Source organism: Lates calcarifer, linkage group LG5, assembly GCF_001640805.2.
Source record: "Lates calcarifer isolate ASB-BC8 linkage group LG5, TLL_Latcal_v3, whole genome shotgun sequence".
NCBI classification, from domain to species: Eukaryota; Metazoa; Chordata; class Actinopteri; family Centropomidae; genus Lates; species Lates calcarifer.
In genome coordinates this window covers 24,201,062-24,213,576 of record NC_066837.1, presented here as the reverse complement: position 1 = coordinate 24,213,576, position 12,515 = coordinate 24,201,062, and the positions used below count along the sequence as shown (strand labels likewise).

Genomic DNA, 12,515 nt, shown 5'->3' with positions numbered 1-12,515 from the left:
CAGTGTGTCCCCCTTCCTCCAAGGACGTCCTGTGGCCAGTTGATAAGCACTGTATCTCTACAAACCTGGAGATCTGGATAACTGAGCAAATTAATCTTTGTCAGGAAAGAGTATACAAGGCTGGACTCTATCAGTGTGTAAGAAAAAAACACTTACTATAAATGTGTTAAAGCTGTTTGACTAGGGAAAATGTCCCCTAAAATATAACTGCCAGCCCCTACAATATCTGTTTATCTGTCAGGGTCACAGTGTATGAGACAGAAATAACCAGGTGACAGAGATTATGCAGCTAACTCATCTTGTTAAGTCTCATCCTCTCATCTTCATCGTCAACAGCAATTTCTGTGACAGTCGAATAACTGTCACTGGTAAAATAAATGTATAAGAACTGCTTAGTAAAATAACACAATGCTGCATTTATTGATTATAAAGACATTTGCCTTATTTGCAGTTGGCCCACTGTGTCACTGTGTCAAAAGTCATTATATTTAAATTAAAATTCATTTATCTAGAGATGTTTAAATTGACTTCTGCTGTGGAGAGATTGTTGTTTTCAAACAATGTAATTTAACATCAAGTCCCCTTTTTAGTAATAGTTCTATTTGATTTTTATTGTCAGGTAAATAAAGAAAGATTTTTGTGACAAATGGTAGATTGCTGATTTAAAACCAGTCTGAAATATTATCTGATTTGTTTGTGTCTTTTGTTGAGTGCTTGTGAATTGCTGCATGGCACCCACACGCGAATCCGTTATTCATTCTCTCTCTCTTTCTTTCTCTCACTTCAATTCAATTCAATTCAATTCACTTTCAGCTGAATGAGATTTATTGAAAGTTCTAAAACAATACTATTAAGGTGAGGGAGTACAATATGGGTGAGGGAGTACAATATGATGTCTTTCTGTCTGAGTGTCCATCTATCTCACTTCCCCCTCTCTTTCTCCCAGTTTAATATAGTTTAACTGAATTTAGTTCAGTCATTGTGGTGTAATGGCATGAATGCTGTATAAACATTTTTTCAAAGCAACCAGTTCAGTAAATCCAGAATAAAAAGCTTGCTTTCATTCTGTCTCCTACTAAATTCAATTAGCTTGGCTGGCATAAATATGTGATGAACAATATCAATTGTTAATTCAAAAAGGTGTGTGTGTGTGTGTGTGTGTGTGTGTGTGTGTGTGTGTGTGTGTGTGTGTGTGTGTGTAAGCGTTTGTTACCTCATTGGGACCTTTTCTGGCATACACACTGACATTAATGAAAGTCACTGCAAAGTCCTAGCAAGGTTAGCTGGGCAAACTTCACTGCATCTGTCAAGCACTGGAGAACATTTTTACCAGCCACACATTACAAATGTTGAGACATCCTTACAAAGAAATAAATGCTGCAACCTATATATATCCAGTAACATATGAAAACGTTTAATATCAAATTAATACTGACATTTCGATGGACATCACTGTTGTAAGATCGACCTTTGTTTTTAATGTCAAATATACCAAAAACAAACAAAAATTAAATGAAACACAATACTTATAGGATATTAACCAAGTTCTTTCAGTCCACGTGAGTTTTACTGAAAGACTGAGTCTGACTGAGGTGCATTGTCTCTTCGCTTCCTGGCTATACATATTCCTACCAGGAGAGCCTTTAAACTTCTCATCAGACAGACCAGCCCATCATATCGTACGTGAGGGTATATATGTATGTGAGCAGCATCCAGTCACGTAAACGCGTGGAGGAATTCTATTTGCTCAGAGATTTTGCTGCCGTCGTTGCCAGGTAACGACGCAGCGCTGCATTTCAAGAATTGTAGTTCAAAGAAGATCGTTTCCGCTTTACTAAAATGAGCGGGGCTGGGCCAGAAAACTACATATCCCATAATGCAAGTCTTAAGTAAGTGCCCTCCCCTTGTGAGCACATGACTTGTGGTACTTCAGTGGGCCACAATAACAGAGATATTTGCGGTGTAATCTGGCTATTTTTTCCCCTTTGGCTAGATTTTCTGTGCTGTGTCTGTCTTGTTTGTGCAGAGTTCTTTTTAAAATGAAGCTGAAGTGTTTAGTCGTTGTTCTTTGTTTCGGTGTGGGTGTAATGGCTGGGAAATACTCTCGGGAAGTGAACGAGCCCAAGCCGAGCGGCAGTGATGGACAGACGGTGGAGTTCAGGATAGCCAAGCTGAACCAGGTGTGGGAGAAGGCTAAAAGGGTGCGTATATAAATCAGTAGGTTAAAGTGAGGCTCACCTGTAACGTTAGCAACTGGTGCAATTGTACAGTAACACACTAACACAAGGAGCGGTTGGCTGCTTGGTGTCCAATGACACCTACCAAACACAGTTAAATATGTGGCTTTTTCTGTGTGTAGTATAATGAGTGTAATGTTTTAGCCTCATGGTGTTCGGTTGAGCATATTTAGCTATAAACGTAGTCGATTTATCATTTGTTCACTTTGAACTTCACACTGAACTTTGTTGAATAAGCTTGAGTTGTTTACAGTCAAGAATCAAGCTTGGTACTGTAGGGTTGTTGTGAATACACATGAACATCTGGGAAAAGAATGAGTATAATTCTTTATTTTAAATAACCACAGCTGAGTAAGTCAGTTAACTACCGAGTTGTCTCAGTAGACCTCAGTGGTCCCCAGTAGAATACAGTAATTGTGGGTGTCTCTCTTGTGGAAATATATCCACTATTAGACAGAAAGACAGATGTTAGAACACTGAAAATGTTTTATCCAACAGTAAAAAAGAAGTAGCAAATAACAAGTCACACAAGTCTTCTACAGTGTGCCATGATTTATTCACCAAATGTGTTCAGCTGCTTTATTACTTCATCAGAGTTCCTCTATCAGAGCCATCTGCCCATCGTGACCTCCCATATTTTCAGACCAGTGCAGATCTTGAAGTCATCAAGGTCAGAAAGGGATTAGAGTTGAACTTTAAACTGTGTAGTATGTTTCCGGGGCTTTTTGAATAAAAGCTTCTCTAGGAGGTGAGATTTTCCAATTTCACTGAGCAAACAACCTACAGAACCAACTTACCCCACAGCATGAATTGCAGCTGTCATACCGTGCTTCTCTGTCCTCTAATTTTTCCCCTCCTTCTCTTACTGATGTTATGTTGTCTCTTGTTCTGGTTTTGATAGATGCAGTTGTCCCCAGTGCGACAGGCTGAGCTGCACAGTGACCTGAAGATCCAGGAAAAAGATGAGCTGCAGTGGAAAAAGATGAAGGTGGAGGGGCTGGATGAAAGTGGGGAGAAAGAGGCCCAGCTCCGACGTAACTTCAATGGTGAGATAGTCTCTGCTCACTGATGTAGTCAGGATCAGGTTGAATTGTGTCCTCATTTTGACCTAAATTCACTGTCCTGAACATTCAGTGACCAATCTTGGCAATGCCAGTCTGTGGTGGAAGTTTTATGATTTTGACAAATTAACACCAAGGAATAACTTATTCTGCATATGATAGCTTATGTAATGAACTTAGCCATTTGGCTGGTAGAATAACAAATGTTCTACCAGTCAACAGGCCCCAGAGGAAATGCAGTTTCTCATCCCCGTTAAGGTTAGACTGTTTAATAGTCTACAGTCTATTTGAAATGAAGACTGTAGCTGTATCCATATGCATGTAGATTTTCTTACACGCAGTGTTATAGCATACAAATTCAGCATGTGAAAGGTATAAATATTGACAAATTCACTATATTTTTTAACAATTTTATGATAAAACATGTTTTAAGTTTTCCAAAACTGCTTAATTAAAATTATTTACCTGCTTTTACAGAGGGTCACTTACACACAGATGGGTAGAGTGTGCTGTGAATATTGCAGTTCATATATTAAATTGCATGCACTATACCACTAGTCATTTTTACAGGTTTACATTTGACCTGTGGAGAATATATTAACAATTCAGATACAGCTACTGTTCCTGCAGTTTCCTCAGATGGTAAAAGGTCAGAGCTGGCATATACAGACAGTCAGACCCTTAATCAAATCATGATCAAACCCAGGAGCAGGTGTAATGTATGTGTGAAGTGTGTGAAAGGATCTTCACCTTAGCACCTACAGGCAAACACCCAGTCACATACATCAGTCTGTTTAGCATTCTGCTGCTAATAGCCAGTGGACCTCCCTTCCTGTAGCAGCTCAGGCAGCAGTCCACCTGCCCCACACTCCTCTCCATCCTGACTCCCCAGTGGTGAAGTGACCTTCCAGCTCCAGGCAGAGCAGCAGAGTCACTTTCTGTTCATTTGTAAGCTAAATATAAATCTTTAAGGAGGACCTCAAGTCACCTCTCTCCTCTAAGTTACACCCCTCTCCTTGAGCCTCTCTAATTGGACTCAAATATCATTCTGTCTCTCTCCCTGTTTCCTTTTCATTGCACTTTTTCATGATGCTTTCTGTTTCAGATGCCAATAGACAAATCCAAACACCTTGTTTGTTATAAAATGGTTGATCTGGGAATTTCATCTCATTGAAGATCAATGGCTCAGGAGCCTCAGCTGAAACCATACAATGTAAACTATACAAGCCCAGCTGTACTGCAGAGATTGTCACCAAGTTCTTGTACCTGTTTATGAGCATTTTTTACTAGACACATACATGTGGACACTCTCCTAATGAAGCATCGGTAGTTAATAAATGACAGTGATGGGTTATTACAATGTTGAGATGATGCTGAATCAGCTGCTGCTGCAATAACAGTTTAGTGGAGCAGAATAATGACAGAAGAGCCTCCTCAGAGCAAAGTCCAACTTTGTGCTGTGTTGTAGCAGTCCACAATGTTAGGACAGTACTGGACTGGTAATATATTGTGCTACTCAACATTATTTGCACATAACTGATGAATATTTAACAAATTAGATGCAGAAATGCCACATTTGTGGCAACATCATCAGTTATCTGTCCTGCAAAGTTGTGTCCTGGTAGTTTTTGGATGTGCTTAGAGTAATTGTTTTAGTCTTTTGTCTTCTTTGTTATCTTGTATGTGCAGGCATGTTGCCACGTTTTGGGCTGTGGAAGGTGCTCTGTTAAGTGAATGAGTGGGAGGATTAATGAGCGTTTCCTAGTTTCTGACTCTCATCTTTAAATATCAAGTTTGTCACGATAGTAGTGGCATGACAAAAAACACAGCTACAGGTAAGGACAAAATCATTAGCCCCCCTATGAAAATTTAATCTACCCAAGTATTTCCCAAGTGCTGTTAAACAGCATTCATTTAATCATTTTTAACACAGCTTTTTCAAACATCCTAGTATTATTGTGGATGCTTACATTATTTTACTTTGCACACAGAAACTAAATTATTCCACAAAAGCTAAAAACTACCAGGGTCAAAATTATTAGCCCCCTGATGCTAATAGTCAGTTGTGTATCCTTTTTACTGGATAACAGCCTGCAGTTGTTTGTTGTAGTTTTCAACAAGACTCTGACATGTCTCCTGAGGAATCCCAGCCCATTCTTCTTTGGCAAGTCTCTCAAGCTCTTCCAGATTTGATGGCATGGGCCTTCATCTTCAGTTCACCCCACAGATTTTCAATGGAATTCAAGTCAGGGCTTTGTGCAGGCCAGTCAGTAACATTCATCACTCTTCACCAGGAGCGCTTCTTCATGATTCCTTCCACCTTGACGAGATTCCCAGTTCCAGATGTACTGAAGCATCTCCACAGTAAAATACTCCCACCACCGTGTTTCACTGTGGCGACAGTGTTCTTTAGGTTATATGCCTCTCCCTTTTTTTCTCCAAACACAAGCAGTGTCTCTATGGCCAAAGAGCTCTAGTTTCATCTCATCTGCTTCCAGTATGCATAATCTTTCTCCAGGTTGTCCTTAACATACTTCAGTCTGACTTGAAGGTGTCTCTTCTGCAGAAGTGGAGTTTTTCTTTGCCTGCAACCTCGCAGTCCATTCCTAGAGTAGAGCTCTAGTAATTGTCTTCTTTGAAACAATTCCCGACTTAGCTAAGTCATTCACTAGTGTCTTGGCAGTTCTTCTGGGGTCTTTAGACACATCTCTCACTAGTTTTCTTTCCAGGGTGTTTGAAATCTTTCGCTTCCTACCTCTGCCAGGCTTGTTCTGTACTGTATGGCTCTCTTTGAATCTCTTGACACTTGGAAACGCTGTGTACAAAGTTGTATATCCCTCTCCTGCTTTGTGAGCATCAACAATTCTTTTTCTCAAGTCTAAACTGATTTAATTTGTTTTTTGCATGATGCTTTCTCAAGTGACAGCTCAAACCCTTACTGAAGTTTTCATACTGCGTGTAAATTAGGACATAACCCTTAGTTTTAACTTGATTTTACAAGCTTTGGGCATTACAAAGCTTTTAAAATGAAGTTAAAGCACATCATTGCACAACAGTGGTTTGTGCTACGGCTCAATGAACAGGTCAGTTCTTAAGGGGGCTAATAATATTGACCCTGGTCATTTGTCATGTTTTTTCTGAAATAGTTCTATTATTGTGTGCAAATAGAAATAATTTCTGCTTTCTAAAGAAAACTAGTATGTTTAGAAATGCTATGTTTAAAATTCCTTGCTCTTAAAAAGCACCAGGGAATTTTTGAGAAAACTTTAAATTTTCATTGGGGGGCTAATAATTTTGTCCTGTACTGTATATCGCCTACTGTGTGCCACTTATGTTACAAACAAGGGAAGTTAGTTTGTTTTGATAAGCTCTTGTCAGCTTCACCAGCTCTAAACTTTTGTTGGCCCACTTAGCTTATGTTCAGCAGCCGAACATTGGTTAAAAGTCTAAAATGTGTTGTGTTATGCAGTGATCCTGGCCAAGTATGGGATGGATGGGAAAAGAGACACAAGACCACTGGAGAGCAATTCCCTAAAGGACCACGACACTAAAGAGGGAGACATATTTGACGATCCAAGGCTGGACAAACTCTGGAACAAGGTGCATGTTTGAATTTGTCTGCAAAGGAGGAAAAATAATGGAATATATTTTGGGAATGGGAATATATTTTAATTACATGCCCTCTTTTTCACAGTTTCATTGTGAGAATTGTATGCTACCCTGTTGCTGCAGGTGAATGGAAAATCTACCACAATAGATATAGAAAATGAAAACATGAACCTCAAATCAACTGAAAAAGATTTGTCACTTAATTTCAAATAAAAAGTATTAGGTATACTGAATGATTTCAAAAGCTTTTGAGGTCATAGTTACAAGGTTCTCGCTCAGTAACACCAGCAGTCTTTGAATGCAGCCCTTATATGGAACACAGTAACACATTATTTTCTGTTTTTAAGCACAAATGAATGGGTTTGGTCCGTAAAAACTCATTATTTTCAAAAGGTTGTCCTTTGGCAACTATGCAGCTGGTTATGGGAAAAAAAGTTTCACTTTATCTACAGCATGATTACACAAATTAGAATATTTCAGCACAGTTCATACATATGCAAATATTGTGTAAAATTGTGCCATGGATTTCTTTTTATGACATCGCTCTCCACCCAGAATATGCATTTTCCCTGCTACTTTTGAGACTAATTCCTTCTGTCTCTGATGATTCTACCCACGCCAGGCTAAGAGCTCAGGGAAGTTCTCCAGTGAGGAGTTACTGAACCTTAAGAGGGAGTTCCAGCACCACAAAGACAAAATCCACGAGTACAATATCCTCATGGATACCGTCAGCAGGACTGAGGGTGAGCTGCGTGAATCACTCCCTTTGCTCTCATGCCGAGCAGAGGTGTCACACCACCTCTGCTTGGTTTTTATTGGTATCTTTTGAAGCCAAGTTTATGAGCCTTTAAGTCCTGTTCTCCTCTCTGCTGCTGTGTCCTTGTTGTTTGAAATCTCTTACAGCAATTTGAAGTACACATTTTCTATCTTACTAGCTCTTTACATGCTATTTACCTCAACATGATTTGGTATGCTAGCATAATTGTGGTTCTGATCTTAGTTTTTTCTCCTAAGCTCACACCAGAATTACATTACAGTTACATAAACTTTTTTTTGTTTTGCTGAGAAATAAGCTCAGATATATATTTCCAGTTTCCAAAGCAAATTTATGCAAAAAAATACAGAAGGTGGTCATCCAGAACTGGGCACCACATCTGAAGTGCTCTCTGTCTGTTTGTTCAGTCTAATGGTCATGTACGTAGGTGGCAGGTATCAGACTGCACATGTTGCCACCCACTGCTCTCTGCTCTATCAGTGCATGTCACATCACATCAAGCTGTGAGTTTTAGGCTGAGCTGACAGGCCCCACTGTGTTTCAGATAGACGCAGGGAAGACAGGCACATCTCTTTCGGACGTGACTGACACTTTGCAGCTGTTTCGTGCCAGAACTTTTCCGTTAGCACTCCACAGCACTATGTCTCTCCCAAACAAGCCAGGGGTATTTTTCTGCTTGTCTGATGCATTTAAATATTGAGCCAATCACATGTTGCCTGGGGGGAGTTTTTGCACACATCCGCAGCACCACCACCTCCATCCGCTGCCTGTCTAGATTTCCCAGTCTTCATTTGATCTCAGTTTAGCTTTTTTCCCTTTTGATCCAAATGTCAGTCATTATCATGGAGTCAGTGTTGCTCTGTCCAGTTGTCCTCACCTTTTTTCAAGGGTGAAGCAGGCAGGAATCTCATAACCACACTGACAACGTAACCATTAAGATTAGGCTCACAGGCTACTCAAGGTTCTTATGGAAAAACAAATGTGATATGTGAAGAGGAAGTCATCCCCATGAAATGTATTTTTTTTTCACAGGTTATTTTATGGCTACTATTAAACTCAACTTATAAAATGCGTCTTTTTTCTCTTTTTATTGCATGAATTTGATCTCTCTCTTCATAATCCTCATATCCACCGACCGAACTCTGTTGGCTCTCGACTCCTAACCTGACCTGTCCTTCTTCCCCTCCGTCTGTTCGTCTCAACAGAAATCCACAAGAATGTGATTTCTCCCCTGGAGGGCGACGCCAAAGAGCATGTGCTGCACCAGAAGCACACGGAGCTGAAGCAGAAAATGAGAAACCTCAACCAGGGCTTCGAGCGCCTCCGTAAGCTTAGCCACGAAGGCTTCACTGAAGACAGTGGTGAGGGAGATGTGTGCGCACACACACACACACACACACACACACACACACACACACACCACACACACACACACACACACACACACACACATGTCTCCTCCTGCATCTCAGTTTCACTCTGCATTTATCTCATCAGCTTAATCACTGGGATTTGTAATCATGATAATACACTCTGCTGTATCACAGTTGGTGAGCATTTATACACTAATGGCTTAACACAAGTGTTTGGGCTTTTAGTTCCAAATTGAATATCTCTGAAATGTCAAGGATGTAAAAAAGACTATTTGAAAGAGGGTTATTTAAAGCAGCCCATAGTGCTGCATCCATCCAGTGATACAAACTAGCTTGTCCTTGTGCAACTTAACTTGGAGAAAACATTCATTACTCTCTCATCATTGAATTATCTTGTAGTTTATAGGCTTAATCTCTCTTATTTGGCTGCTTTTGGTCGAGTGTACTACATGTTTTTGAGGTATGTAATGTCTCAGTTGTGCAGGTTTCAGTGGGAGTCTGTTGGGGAGTTCAGATGAAGGCAGTGTTCCTTCTGCTGATTCATGCCAACTCCTTTACCTCCTCTCAGCCCTCCAGGTTGTTTCTCACTTAACCATTTATTCTCATCCGCCCTTCACTCTCTGTCTCAAAATAGTCTTAATCTCCTCCTCTCAGTTTCCCTTGTCTGATTTTGTTATTCGTGCAGAACTTCGGGAGCAGCAGAAACTCAGGCTGAGATGTGGATGCGAGCAGTTTCCTTCTCTTTCATGTTGTGTGTGTATACCAAATGACCAAACAGTGAGGGCAGCTCGTTGTTGTGATTGTATCTTATGAAACATCTGCTGTGACTGCTTCTCTTCAAAGCTTCCTCTCTCTGAGTATGCAAGTATTGGTGAGGCTCCAGCCTGTCTCCTTGGACTTGTTTATCTCTTCATCTCTCTCTCTGTCTGTTGTCTCTCTGTAGAGTTTCGGGAGCCTCGTGTGATTGAACTGTGGGAGGCTGCCAAGAGAGCCAACCTCAGTGAAGATGAGCTGGACTCTCTCAAGGTAGCTCTTAAATCTCTTATGACAGTTTTTTGGACGCTTAGGCTGTCACGGATTTGTTTGTAGATAGCACTTTTTGTTTTATCAGACTGTTGCAGTCCAACTCTTAGAATACAACTCTTAGAAACTTTTTAATCAAGTGTTCTTTTGGTAACGGCAGTATTAACTTTTGTAGTGTCCTTGGTAGCTAAGTACTACTTGTGTATGGTGAGCCATAAAACAGAGAGCATACCTTATTATGATCACATTTTATGCATTACATATTTGAAATGCACAAGTATTCCACTCTCCTATCTCTCACTATGCTCCTTTCACCCTTTGTCCCATGAGCAGCTGAATGCAGTGAACAACTCAATTTAAAGAGTTGTTCACTGCATTGAGCAGATATCTGGCTCCCAGATCAGGTGTATCGCAGGGAAACATTCAGCTAGTACTTTCAGTGTGACATTTCCTCTCTAGTCACTACTTGAGATGCGTATCAGCTCCCCTGTGCAGCTGTGCATGTAATGAAGGTGAACTGAACTTGCATCCCTGTGTCTTTGCTGCCCTCCTTTTCTTGTCTATTTAGGAGGAGCTGCGTCACTTCGAGACCAAGGTGGAGAAGCACAGCCATTACCAGGAGCAGCTGGAGCTGTCCCACCAGAAGCTGCAACATGTGGAGGCTTTGGGAGACAAAGAGCACATCAAGAGGAACCAGGAAAAGTACAACACACTTGCTGAGAAGACCAGGGAGATGGGCTACAAGGTAAGGAGGGATAACACAGTTGTCTGTTTGCTTTTACTCCACATTCTGCAGTTGAGCATCACACAGCTATTCTCCAATTGGCTGACTGCTCACCAGCTGTCAAAGCTAATATGTTGCAAAATGAGAACGGAATGAAGCAGCGCTATAGTGCTGAGAAAATGCAGTTACAGAGAAAGAGGGGACAAATGTTAACAACACCTCACACTGTTCCTATTGTATAGGGGTAAGACTCTCATTCTGGAGTTCCAAAGCAACCCAGCTCTAAATACTGTATATTAATACTTACACATACCATCAGGAAAAGAGCATCCTGAAAACCAAATGTATTAAAAAGAACTAGAATTAAACCATATTTGTTAATTAAATAGAAAAATTCTTAAATAGACGTTGTATTGTACTATGTGGAAAATCAATATTAGTTTTCAAAGCTGGAATTTTAAACATGGTCTACAGTGTGCTGGTAGTGGTCCAATTCATGGTTTATTAATTGGTATATTAACTAATGTTACTGTAGTATAGTAACATATTTTGGGTAAATTGTGATAATGTGTCAAGATTTTTCTTGAGTCTGAGTCTGAGGGAACAAATTACAATAAAAGAAATGAAATATATATGAGCAAGCTGCACCAGGAGTTAGAGTTTTAGCATCCATTCAGTAACTGGTAATCTTAACACTATTTACACCATTATTGTATATCTAATCGCATTAGATGTAAAGATACAGGATGTTAAAGCTCCTATGCTCACTGAAGTGGAAGAAATAAAAACTTTGAGGTGTTTTGCCAAGGTAGAGGATGTTGTTTTCACAACATAATAAACTGAACAATAGCTCTACACAGACTCATGTGCAGTTTAAATCACATGTGTGTGCCCTTATTTGTATAGGGATAAAAGACAAAGTTGAATAAAAGGGAGAGACAGAGTTGACGTTGTCTGTATTCTTTGTCTTGATTTCAGATGAAGAAACACTTACAGGATTTGTCCAACAAGATCTCTCGTGAAGGACTCCAGCACAATGAGCTCTAAGAGGCTGAGGTCATGGTCATCACATCAGTAAAGATGATGATGAACTGAAATAATTCCCTCTACAACCAACCACAACGTACGCTACATTCCCCCATTCTCTATTAACTACTGTAAAAAAAATCAGTCAAAAAAAAATCAATGTTTCTACTTTTCTAGTGTTATTAGTTAGTTTTACAAATTGATGAATTAATGAAATGTGGGTTGTTTGTACATACTATGCATAGAGATTTGTTATAAATCAGCTGGTCAAATTACCAGTCAAGGTATAGATAAAATAAAAATTAAATAGTTTACATACTAGTCTGGTACTCTGTAGCAATATTTATTTGCACAACTAATGACAGGCAGGTGTGGAAGAAATGTCTGCTTGTAGTGCAAACACTGAAAATGTGGCTTTGCTCAGAAAAAGGCAAATTTTGTGGAGGTGGTTGTTGGGGAATGGACAGCAGCAGTTGAGTCAGTCTTAAACCAGAAGATGTAGTTCAGCTACTGAGCGATGATAGTTCAGGTCCTGGGGAACAGCCAACCAACAGCATGAGTACTTCATCCTGTAGGAATATTGGCACATTGGTGGCTAGACAATTTGTCCACAACCCATCTGTCATTAGCTAAGTAATAAATCCTACATCACATAGGCTGTTACTACTGTAGTAACTCATATGCTGG

The 12,515-nt window shown here is 40.0% G+C and overlaps 1 protein-coding gene across 1 annotated transcript; it reads left to right on the top strand.

Moving 5' to 3' along the window:
* Nucleotides 1-1,893: 1,893 nt before the first annotated feature.
* On the top strand, nucleotides 1,894-12,149 carry lrpap1 (low density lipoprotein receptor-related protein associated protein 1). The gene is made up of 8 exons (XM_018664695.2): nucleotides 1,894-2,201; nucleotides 3,139-3,283; nucleotides 6,768-6,898; nucleotides 7,530-7,650; nucleotides 8,888-9,043; nucleotides 9,999-10,081; nucleotides 10,647-10,823; nucleotides 11,781-12,149. Exons 1-8 carry the CDS (start codon nucleotides 2,040-2,042, stop codon nucleotides 11,847-11,849), a joined length of 1,044 nt encoding a protein of 347 aa, XP_018520211.1. The 5' UTR covers nucleotides 1,894-2,039; the 3' UTR covers nucleotides 11,850-12,149.
* The last annotated feature ends 366 nt before the right edge of the window (nucleotides 12,150-12,515 follow it).

Excerpts from the sequence above, each read along its gene's own strand:
- lrpap1 (XM_018664695.2), top strand. The coding sequence starts at position 2,040 with ATGAAGCTGAAGTGTTTAGTCGTTGTTCTTTGTTTCGGTGTGGGTGTA. Across the intron at positions 6,899-7,529 it reads TGGACAAACTCTGGAACAAG|GCTAAGAGCTCAGGGAAGTT; the intron begins GTGCATGTTTGA and ends TACCCACGCCAG. Across the intron at positions 7,651-8,887 it reads TACCGTCAGCAGGACTGAGG|AAATCCACAAGAATGTGATT; the intron begins GTGAGCTGCGTG and ends TCGTCTCAACAG.